Here is an 11,579-nt window from a genome sequence, read left to right on the forward strand (position 1 = left end):
AGGAGGAGACTGATGTTAGAGGAGGAGGCTGATGTTAGAGGAGTCTGATGTTAGAGGAGGAGACTGATGTTAGAGGAGGAGGCTGATGTTAGAGGAGGAGACTGATGTTAGAGGAGGAGTCTGATGTTAGAGGAGGAGACTGATGTTAGAGGAGGAGACTGATGTTAGAGGAGGAGACTGATGTTAGAGGAGGAGGCTGATGTTAGAGGAGGAGACTGATGTTAGAGGAAGAGTCTGATGTTAGAGGAGGAGACTGATGTTAGAGGAGGAGACTGATGTTAGAGGAGGAGACTGATGTTAGAGGAGGAGACTGATGTTAGAGGAGACTGATGTTAGAGGAGGCTGATGTTAGAGGAGGAGTCTGATGTTAGAGGAGGCTGATGTTAGAGGAGGAGGCTGATGTTAGAGGAGGAGACTGATGTTAGAGGAGGAGACTGATGTTAGAGGAGGAGGCTGATGTTAGAGGAGGAGTCTGATGTTAGAGGAGGAGACTGATGTTAGAGGAGGAGACTGATGTTAGAGGAGGAGGCTGATGTTAGAGGAGGAGTCTGATGTTAGAGGAGGAGACTGATGTTAGAGGAGGAGTCTGATGTTAGAGGAGGAGACTGATGTTAGAGGAGGAGACTGATGTTAGAGGAGGAGGCTGATGTTAGAGGAGGAGACTGATGTTAGAGGAGGAGACTGATGTTAGAGGAGGAGACTGATGTTAGAGGAGGCTGATGTTAGAGGAGGAGACTGATGTTAGAGGAGGAGGCTGATGTTAGAGGAGGAGGCTGATGTTAGAGGAGGAGTCTGATGTTAGAGGAGGAGTCTGATGTTAGAGGAGGAGGCTGATGTTAGAGGAGGAGGCTGATGTTAGAGGAGGAGTCTGATGTTAGAGGAGGAGACTGATGTTAGAGGAGGAGACTGATGTTAGAGGAGGAGGATGATGTTAGAGGAGGAGGCTGATGTTAGAGGAGGAGGATGATGTTAGAGGAGGAGGATGATGTTAGAGGAGGAGGCTGATGTTAGAGGAGGAGGCTGATGTTAGAGGAGGAGACTGATGTTAGAGGAGGAGTCTGATGTTAGAGGAGGAGACTGATGTTAGAGGAGGAGGCTGATGTTAGAGGAGGAGGCTGATGTTAGAGGAGGAGTCTGATGTTAGAGGAGGAGACTGATGTTAGAGGAGGAGACTGATGTTAGAGGAGGAGACTGATGTTAGAGGAGGCTGATGTTAGAGGAGGAGACTGATGTTAGAGGAGGAGGCTGATGTTAGAGGAGGAGACTGATGTTAGAGGAGGAGACTGATGTTAGAGGAGGAGGCTGATGTTAGAGGAGGAGACTGATGTTAGAGGAGGAGACTGATGTTAGAGGAGGAGGCTGATGTTAGAGGAGTCTGATGTTAGAGGAGGAGACTGATGTTAGAGGAGGAGGCTGATGTTAGAGGAGGAGACTGATGTTAGAGGAGGAGACTGATGTTAGAGGAGGAGACTGATGTTAGAGGAGGCTGATGTTAGAGGAGGAGACTGATGTTAGAGGAGGAGACTGATGTTAGAGGAGGCTGATGTTAGAGGAGGAGACTGATGTTAGAGGAGGAGGCTGATGTTAGAGGAGTCTGATGTTAGAGGAGGAGGCTGATGTTAGAGGAGGAGACTGATGTTAGAGGAGGAGACTGATGTTAGAGGAGGAGACTGATGTTAGAGGAGGCTGATGTTAGAGGAGGAGACTGATGTTAGAGGAGGAGGCTGATGTTAGAGGAGGCTGATGTTAGAGGAGGAGACTGATGTTAGAGGAGGCTGATGTTAGAGGAGGAGACTGATGTTAGAGGAGGCTGATGTTAGAGGAGGAGGATGATGTTAGAGGAGGAGACTGATGTTAGAGGAGGAGTCTGATGTTAGAGGAGGAGACTGATGTTAGAGGAGGAGGCTGATGTTAGAGGAGGAGGCTGATGTTAGAGGAGGAGTCTGATGTTAGAGGAGGAGACTGATGTTAGAGGAGGAGACTGATGTTAGAGGAGGAGACTGATGTTAGAGGAGGCTGATGTTAGAGGAGGAGACTGATGTTAGAGGAGGAGGCTGATGTTAGAGGAGGAGACTGATGTTAGAGGAGGAGACTGATGTTAGAGGAGGAGGCTGATGTTAGAGGAGGAGACTGATGTTAGAGGAGGAGACTGATGTTAGAGGAGGAGGCTGATGTTAGAGGAGTCTGATGTTAGAGGAGGAGACTGATGTTAGAGGAGGAGGCTGATGTTAGAGGAGGAGACTGATGTTAGAGGAGGAGACTGATGTTAGAGGAGGAGACTGATGTTAGAGGAGGCTGATGTTAGAGGAGGAGACTGATGTTAGAGGAGGAGACTGATGTTAGAGGAGGCTGATGTTAGAGGAGGAGACTGATGTTAGAGGAGGAGGCTGATGTTAGAGGAGTCTGATGTTAGAGGAGGAGGCTGATGTTAGAGGAGGAGACTGATGTTAGAGGAGGAGACTGATGTTAGAGGAGGAGACTGATGTTAGAGGAGGCTGATGTTAGAGGAGGAGACTGATGTTAGAGGAGGAGGCTGATGTTAGAGGAGGCTGATGTTAGAGGAGGAGACTGATGTTAGAGGAGGCTGATGTTAGAGGAGGAGACTGATGTTAGAGGAGGCTGATGTTAGAGGAGGAGGATGATGTTAGAGGAGGAGACTGATGTTAGAGGAGGAGACTGATGTTAGAGGAGGAGACTGATGTTAGAGGAGGCTGATGTTAGAGGAGGAGACTGATGTTAGAGGAGGAGACTGATGTTAGAGGAGGAGACTGATGTTAGAGGAGGAGACTGATGTCAGAGGAGGAGTCTGATGTTAGAGGAGGCTGATGTTAGAGGAGGAGACTGATGTTAGAGGAGGAGACTGATGTTAGAGGAGGAGGCTGATGTCAGAGGAGGAGGGTGATGTTAGAGGAGGCTGATGTTAGAGGAGGAGGCTGATGTTAGAGGAGGAGACTGATGTTAGAGGAGGAGACTGATGTCAGAGGAGGAGACTGATGTTAGAGGAGGAGGCTGATGTTAGAGGAGGAGACTGATGTCAGAGGAGGAGGATGATGTTAGAGGAGGAGGGTGATGTTAGAGGAGGAGGCTGATGTTAGAGGAGGAGGCTGATGTTAGAGGAGGAGTCTGATGTTAGAGGAGGCTGATGTTAGAGGAGGAGACTGATGTTAGAGGAGGAGACTGATGTTAGAGGAGGAGTCTGATGTTAGAGGAGGAGTCTGATGTTAGAGGAGGCTGATGTTAGAGGAGGAGGCTGATGTTAGAGGAGGAGACTGATGTTAGAGGAGGAGGCTGATGTTAGAGGAGGAGACTGATGTTAGAGGAGGAGACTGATGTTAGAGGAGGAGGAGGCTGATGTTAGAGGAGGAGGAGGCTGATGTTAGAGGAGGAGACTGATGTTAGAGGAGGAGGAGGCTGATGTTAGAGGAGGAGACTGATGTTAGAGGAGGAGGCTGATGTTAGAGGAGGAGACTGATGTTAGAGGAGGAGGCTGATGTTAGAGGAGGAGGCTGATGTTAGAGGAGGAGTCTGATGTTAGAGGAGGAGTCTGATGTTAGAGGAGGAGTCTGATGTTAGAGGAGGAGACTGATGTTAGAGGAGGAGGCTGATGTTAGAGGAGGAGACTGATGTTAGAGGAGGAGTCTGATGTTAGAGGAGGAGTCTGATGTTAGAGGAGGAGTCTGATGTTAGAGGAGGAGTCTGATGTTAGAGGAGGAGACTGATGGCCACAATTCAGTTGTTTTGTGTGTGACTGTGTGACGGCTCATGTGACAGACAAAGCTCAGTCAAAGTGACAACTTGTGTTCCACTTCTACCGAGAACTGTGTTTGGATTCCTTTCGACCTCCCTCCCTCCCTCCCTCCCTCCCTCCCTCCCTCCCTCTCTCCCTCCCACAGTCATGTGACGATTTTTGGGAAAGAACAGAGCAGCGTTGAGCGGGTAGCAAATGGTCCAGGTTTATATTTAGGTAGCTGCTGGCTTATTGAATCAAAGGCACTGGACTCATCACTGGACTGGACTAACCCCCCCCCCCCCCCCATCCCTCCTTCTTTCTTTCCCCATCTTTTTTCTATAAGGGCTCCCTCTTTATTATTCTGTATAACGGCAGTATTGCACAAATTAACCCATTAAGACCTGAGGCAGATTCTACAAATGTCTTCTAATTCCCCAAACAGTATTCTGAAAAAAACGTATGTTTCTATATCAGTGGTGCTCAAACCTTTTACTGTCGAGGACCCCCAAATATTTGCCCCCCATGCATTTGGCCGGCGACCCCCATCTCAAAATGTTTTGTTCCAGGATTTGCACACGTTTTCTCGATTTTTCAAAAATAGCAGATCTACAAGCTCGTAGCGCGGCACTGGTGCCGCGCTACGAGCTTGTAGATCTGCTATTTTAGCCAAAAGTGTAGCCAAAGTGTAGCCAAAGTGTAAAAAATAATGCTTTTTTTTTTAGCTCGAATGAAAAAGTGACACAGATGTGTTCCAGGTCTTAAAGCGTTAAAACACTTACATTTCAGGCCCACAGAGATCTTTAAAGTAAAATATTATATTTCTAATCCCAGAGAGTTCCTATAAATAAATGCAATTAAAATATCCTCTTTTTTTATTTGTTTTATTTTCTGTTCTCTCTTGTATTTCTTTCCTGCCGTATTAATACAGTAACCATCTGTATCGATGCACGTTTCGGCAAGCATGACCAGGCATAGGATATATTGCCCGTATTTTTTTTGCACAGCTCTACTCCCCACTCACCCCCCTCTTCCTCTTCCTCTTCTTCTTCTTCTTCTTTGTGTGTTACAGAGGAACGACATCGCCATGGCCATCACAAAGTTCGACCAGTTTGACTTCCTGATCGACATCGTGCCCCGGGACGAGCTGAAGCCCCCCAAACGACAGGTGGGGGGCGGGGCAAACGCTCACTTCTTGTGCTGTCTTGAACAGTGTGTGCTGGGGCTGCGAGGGTTAATCAAACTCATCCATTTAATGGATAATAAATGAAAAAAAAAAAGAATTATTAAATGATAAATTATTATATATTACATTCATAATTAATTAATAAAATAATCGATCCTTAATATGTCCATTATAGGCTAAAAGTTTTTTTTAAACTTCCCAAAAATGTAAAAATAATAAATAAATAGTGAAAATGGCTGATCTATGAGCTTGTAGATCTGGTATTTTCGCTAGTTTTGCCTGACGTTGCGCAACGAAGTACAAATTAACATTTAAGTGGTTAATCAATTAATTGATATATAAATAACCAAAACACTTATTTGATGAATCGAAAAAGTGTGTTCTGTTCTGCTGAGTTTGTGTGTGTGTGTGTGTGTGTGTGTGTGTCTGTGTGTCTGTGTTGATTTCGTCGACTAAAACATTGACGAGAAATGTTGGTCGACTGCCTTTTTTCACTGACAAACGAAATAAAAACTAAGCTATGACGACTAAAACTGAGACTAAATATATTGACAGTTTCGTCAACAAATAAAAACTTGATTTTTTTTTTAATGGAGGGACTAGTGGAGAAAAGATCCAGTAGAACTAAAAGTCATTTTATGTTTGGTTGCGCTCTGAAAATAGCAGATCTACAAGCTCACAACGTTGTGAGCTTGTAGATCGACTATTTTCAGCATGCAACCAAGTGTAAAATCAGCCATTTTACGGCATCAAGGCACCGCCGAAATAATGAAGTCGACTAAATCAACTGTAGATTTAGTCGACTATAATCTTATGATATTTAGTCGACTAAAACTAGACTAACTGTAAAACATTTCAGGTGACCAAAATATGACTAAAACTAAATGGAATTTTATTCAAAAGACTATAACTAAAACTACATCAAAACTTGCTGTCAAAATCAACACTGGTGTGTGTGTGAGTTTTTTCTTGTCACGCGTGCCGTTTGGACAAACGCACGTAAAACGTTGTCAAGGCGACGCCGTGGTCAATGGAGCCCACCGGCTCTTTGGCTGCCGTCCCATCACTGGCAGTCAGGAGGCGCTGTAAACATCCTTGACTGGAAGCTGGGTTTTTATGGCAGAGAGGGCTTTCAGTCGGATGTTTGCAGCGTCTTGTTGCCCCCGACAACTAACCCACGGTCCGGGAGATGATGACGCCAGAAGACACATCCTCGCACTCCATCTCTGACTCTGATGCACACAGGCAAACTATTGTGTGTGTGTGTGTGTGTGTGTGTGTGTGTGTGTGTGTGTGTGTGTGTGTGTGTGTGTGTGTGTGTGTGTGTGTGTGTGTGTGTGTGTGTGTGTGTGTGTGTGTGTGTGTGTGTGTGTGTGTGTGTGTGTGTGTGTGTGTGTGTGTGTGTGTGCGCGCACACGCGCTTAGTGCATACTTGTATTACTACACTTGTGAGGCCCAAATGTCCCCACCAATATAGTAGAATTAGAAAGATTGTGAGGACCATTTTCCTGGTCCTCGGTGCCGCGCTATGAGCTTGTATATCTGGTATTTTTGAATAGCCAATGAAATCTTTTGTTGTTCTGCCCCGACAGCAACGATGTGACCTTGTCTTATCGCTGCAAAGAGAACCGTTTGTCTGGGATTCTTCTGTAAGAGAGAGGGAGAGAGGGAGAGAGGGAGGGAGAGAGAGAGAGAGAGAGATGGCCGGCAGCCGGCCGGGGCGAGGCGAGCGTTGTCCAGGAGACCGTGTGCAGGAGTGTAAACATCCTACACTCTCAGCTGTGTGCTCATGGAGCTGGGAGAGGGGTGTTTACGCTCTGACCCACGGACACACTACCACCAGCTGGGCTCCACTGAAAAAGGAGGGGACCAAGTATATAGGCCAGTGATGATTTCCTCGACTAAAACTATGACCGAAAAATGATCGATGAAAACTAAATAAAACAATTTCGTCAACAAATAAAAACTACACTAAAATGTTAGGGCGGGACTAGTGGAGAAGAGATCCAGTACTAAAAGACAAGTCATTTTATGTTTGGTTGCACTCGGGTGCTCGGGTGATTGGCTATTTTCAGCATGCAACCAAGTGTAAAATCAGCCATTGCGACGCCATCAAGGCACCGCCAAGATACATTTTAGTCGACTAAATCAACTGTAGATTTAGTCGACTATAATCTTATGATATTTAGTCGACTAAAACTAGACGAAAACTAAAACATTTCATATTGCTAAAATATGACTTAAACTAAATCAAAGTTTGCTGTCAAAATCAACACTGGTATAGACCCATGGGGGTCCCTGGTAAACTGAAGTGTGTGTGTATATATGGTTTAAGTGGTTAATTGTATTTAGCGCACCTCACTGGATGACACCAATGATACACTGTCTATATCCTAGTGGTGGAAAAAGTACTCAACCCCCAGTACTCAAAGTATAGATAGATGGATACTCCTGGTCAAATATTACTCAACTACACGTTGAAAGTTGCTCCGTCAAATTTGTACTTTGAGTTAAAGTACTGGAGTACTTGCTACCCCCCCCCCCCCCACACACACACACACACACACACACACACACACAACCAAATTCCAACTAACGTCATTCAAGACCCTTCACTCCCGACTTAACCACTGAAGTCCTATTACTACATGTTAATAGAGGAAATAGGTGATCTACATGCTCACCTATTTACCTATTTTTGCCTATAATGACGGGCCCAGAATAGGGCAGTCAGATTTAAACTGTTATGAGTAGACACAAAATCTGGGCCCACAGTGACACCAGTGAAGAGCCACCGTTAGAACGTCACTAGGTTCAGAATGTACGAAATTAACAAAAACCTTTAAATTCTAGGACCATTTTAAGTAGTTTTCGGAAACTATATGGAGTCCTGACTATATGGAAAGTTACAGCCCTAGACATGTATGGAATGCATGTGCTAATAAAGATGTATTTAAAATATTGCTTTGATGCTCATATTAATCTTGGTTTTCTATAATAAATACAATATTTAAGGTGTTTTTTAATTTATAATTTTAGTTATAGAGAGCAATTATAATATATTAAGGCATATATGGCTGATTTGCCAGGGATCCGATAACAGCAACAACTTATGCCCCGTTTCAAACATAGTGAAAATGGAAGAGCTGGAGAGCTTGTAGATCTGTTGTCGTTTTCACTATTTCTGAAGATTTCTGAAAATGTGCTTTGTAAATTTGTCCTTTTTGAATACTTGAGTATTTACTTGAGTATATACTTTGTCCACCACTGGTAAATGGTAAATATGTGTTGTCTCTTTGCATCCGGTACATGTCTGATACTCCTGCGTTCCAACAGCCTAGTGTTGCATGTAGTGCTGCGCAGTGGTGTACAAGTACATTTACTCAAGTACTGTACTTAAGTACAATTTTGAAGTATTTTTTACTTCACTGGAGTATTTAAAAATGTCAGTACTTTTACTTCTACTCCACTACATCTCAGAGGCAAATATTGTACTTTTGACTCCACTTCAATTATTCGAAAACTTTAGCTACTGGTTACTTTGCAATTATCAATTATTATATTATAAATCAAACGTTAACCACTTTAGCCCTATTTTATACCTAGGCTATTTGAAAATAGCCGATCTACAAGCTCACAACGCTTCGCGATGCGACGCGTTGTGAGCTTGTAGATCTGCTATTTTCAAACATTTGAGTACTTTTGGTACTTTAAGTACATTTTTTTACCAATACGTTTGTACTTTTACTCAGGTACATTTTGAATTCCGGACTTTTACTTGTAACGGAGTATTCCTATGTTGCAGCGTTGATACTTTTACTCAAGTAAAATATCTGAGTACTTGTTTCCAGCACCGGTGCTGCGTTGCGGCATGGTGTCCTACTGTATTGACCAGGCTGGATGGAGGAGGGAGGCTCAGCCCTGTCTGTCCGTGTGTTAATGGATCTTTTGGGGTCCAGATTACATTACTCATCCACTGGCCTCGGAGCCCCATCAGTTATTTATCAGACGTGCGCCGCACTCATCTACGGTTACACCTGCAACAATAATTCATGGAGATGTAATGGGCTGATAGCGTGTGCGTGTGTGCGTGTGTGTGTGTGTGTGTGTCTCTGGGTTCCTTGTTGACTGATTTCAGTCATTTGGATTCCATAGAAGCCAGCATGTCTTCTAATGGAAGCATGTCGCGCACCGGAACTTGTAGATCTGCTATTTTTGAAAACTTGTGCAAATCTTTGAATGTATATATATTTTTTCAAATCGAACATTTGTAACTCTGTTACAACTACGGGGGGGGGGGGGGGGGGTCCCTGGAACAAAATATTTTGAGATGGACCCATTTGTAGAATCCCCCAGAAGCAAAGATTTGAGTTACAAATGTTCGCTTTAAAAATAGATTTGCAAAAAAAAATCCACGATATTTCCAAAAAATAGCAGATCTACAAGCTCGTAAAATAGCAGATCTACAAGCTCGTAGCGCGGCACTCGGTGCCGCGCTATGAGCTTGTAGATCTGCTATTTTTTTAATGTCCCAAAGAAATAAAAAAAATGACACAGACACGTTCTCGGTTTGAATGGGTTATAATGACAATAATAGCTAAAACATCATCATTTTACAGTTTCAGTCTTTTGAGACGTTCTATATTTTTGCCTTTTTTATTCATTCAGGAGGAGGTGCGTCAGCAGGTGGCGCCCGCCGAGCCCGTCCAGTACTACTTCACGCTGGCCCAGCAGCCCGGGGTCCAGGGTCAGCAGGTCCAGGTCCAGGGTCAGCAGGGCAACGCACAGCAGACCATCCAGCCCGGACAGATCATCATCGCACAGCCACAGCAAGGACAGGTACACAAACAATACAACAACGTGTGTGAGTTCTTCAAAATTCTGCCCCGAACCTGACCCTACCCGACCCTACCCGACGTTTTCGGGCCGAGCTGGGCCCAAAGATTAGAGCCATATGAAATCCATGTTAACGGAATCGCGGACGGAATCACGGAAATGACCAATAAAAATGGAATTGGAATAAAAAAACGGAATATTGCAGAATTTGGAATATAAAAAATATTCGCGGTAAAATATTTTTTTTTACCGCGAATTTTTACAAATCCACGGGACACCACCATTTTGCATGGCCACATCCTACTTTATAACAATAAAATCCACGTAGAAATCGTCTTAAAAAGACGATAGAAATGATAATAATACATGGGCGACGCCATTTTGCGCATGCTCAGACCGAATTCTTTTGGGTAACATTTTTGCGTATTCTTTCAGAGACATGTATGGACTGTTATATCTTATTAAATTGTGGACATTTATTCATTTCCACTTACCAGACACTTTTTTATGGTAAAAATGAGCATAAAAAGCAAAATACAGAATTCAGAAATATTAAACTGAAAACTGAATTTGGGAAAAGATTAAACGGAATTGGGAAAAAAATAAAACAGATTTCATATGGCTCTACCAAAGATCTATGCTAATTAGTCAGGCGACTATTACCCACAATAAAAGACATTTCAACTGCCCCTAGCGGCCTAACGGTAAGGCGGACGGACATGTCAGTGGATGTGTTGTAATGCAGCTCAAAGTGAACTTTACTCGGGTATCTAGTTTTGTCGTCGTCCGACCTTCCTAGCCCGTGTTATTAACACATTAACTGCCAGATTTATTTTCATATTTTTTTTTAGCCAGTGCCAAGAGTTTTTCATTGGAAAAAAAAAAAGCACTCAGGAGCCGAAATACAGACTTTTTAAGTTAACAAGGAAGTGGATAGGAGTCTAAATCTTCAACTAATCATATCTCCTTGGTCTTTGGGTCAAATTGGAAAAAAAATTATTAAAAAAATAAAATAATAAAAATAAATATATATATATTATTATTTTTTCACTTCACGTAGATCTACGCGATTGGCACGTGGCGGCTTTAAATCGGTTCGCGTAGATCTACGTGATTGGCAGTGAAATGGTTAAAGGAACACAAAGACAATGGCCAAAACTCAATCGAAAATCGGCAAAAGTGGCCGTTTTCAAGACGTTCTGGCCATTATCTCTGGAACGGAAGGTCCAATCTGCTCAGTTCAAAGCTTGCTGGATGCGTGACTTTGAGGACATTGAGCCCATAATTACACCTTTTCAGGTTTTCGGGGCCTAAAAGTATGGTAATTTTTCGCGCCGGGCCCAGTAAGGGCCGGGCCTTAATTTTCAGGCCTGTTGACAACTCTAGTGTGTATGTGTGTGTGTGTGTGTGTGTATGTGTGTGTGCACACGTGCAGGTGGCCCATGCTCAGTCCTGTGAAGCTGCTGTTAGAATCTAGCAGAGAATCAGATCACACCGTTTAACTTCCTCCATGTTGGTCTTGGCACCGTGCGCTGAGGAGGCCCAATGTCTCCCACCAGCAGGACCCACCCAGCATCACAACACACCCTACGCACACACACACACACACACACACGATTTTATTACTATACTTGTTAGGACAGCGAATGAAAATGGCCAAAAAAATGACTGTAAAAAAAGCTGTTAAAACTCAAAAGATCTATGTTTGGCCCTCACAATGTCTATGTCTCACATTCATACTACTATACTTGTGGGGACATTAATGATGCTCACAAGTATAGTAAAACAAGTACACACACACACACACACACACACACACACACACACACA

General features: G+C 43.7%; 1 protein-coding gene across 6 annotated transcripts in view; it reads left to right on the forward strand.

Annotated features, from left to right (window-relative positions):
• nfyc (nuclear transcription factor Y, gamma) overlaps positions 1 to 11,579 on the forward strand; it is a 54,199-nt gene that overhangs the window by 35,766 nt on the left and 6,854 nt on the right. For all 6 annotated transcript variants that reach the window (XM_080441519.1, XM_080441524.1, XM_080441522.1 and 3 more), the window contains exons 5-6: positions 4,800 to 4,895; positions 9,582 to 9,752. In XM_080441519.1, the coding sequence (XP_080297645.1) occupies positions 4,800 to 4,895; positions 9,582 to 9,752 (267 nt within the window). The remainder of the gene's footprint in view (positions 1 to 4,799; positions 4,896 to 9,581; positions 9,753 to 11,579) is intronic.

This window comes from Gymnoscopelus braueri (assembly GCF_963280865.1).
Source record: "Gymnoscopelus braueri genome assembly, chromosome: 11".
Taxonomy (NCBI): Eukaryota; Metazoa; Chordata; class Actinopteri; order Myctophiformes; family Myctophidae; genus Gymnoscopelus; species Gymnoscopelus braueri.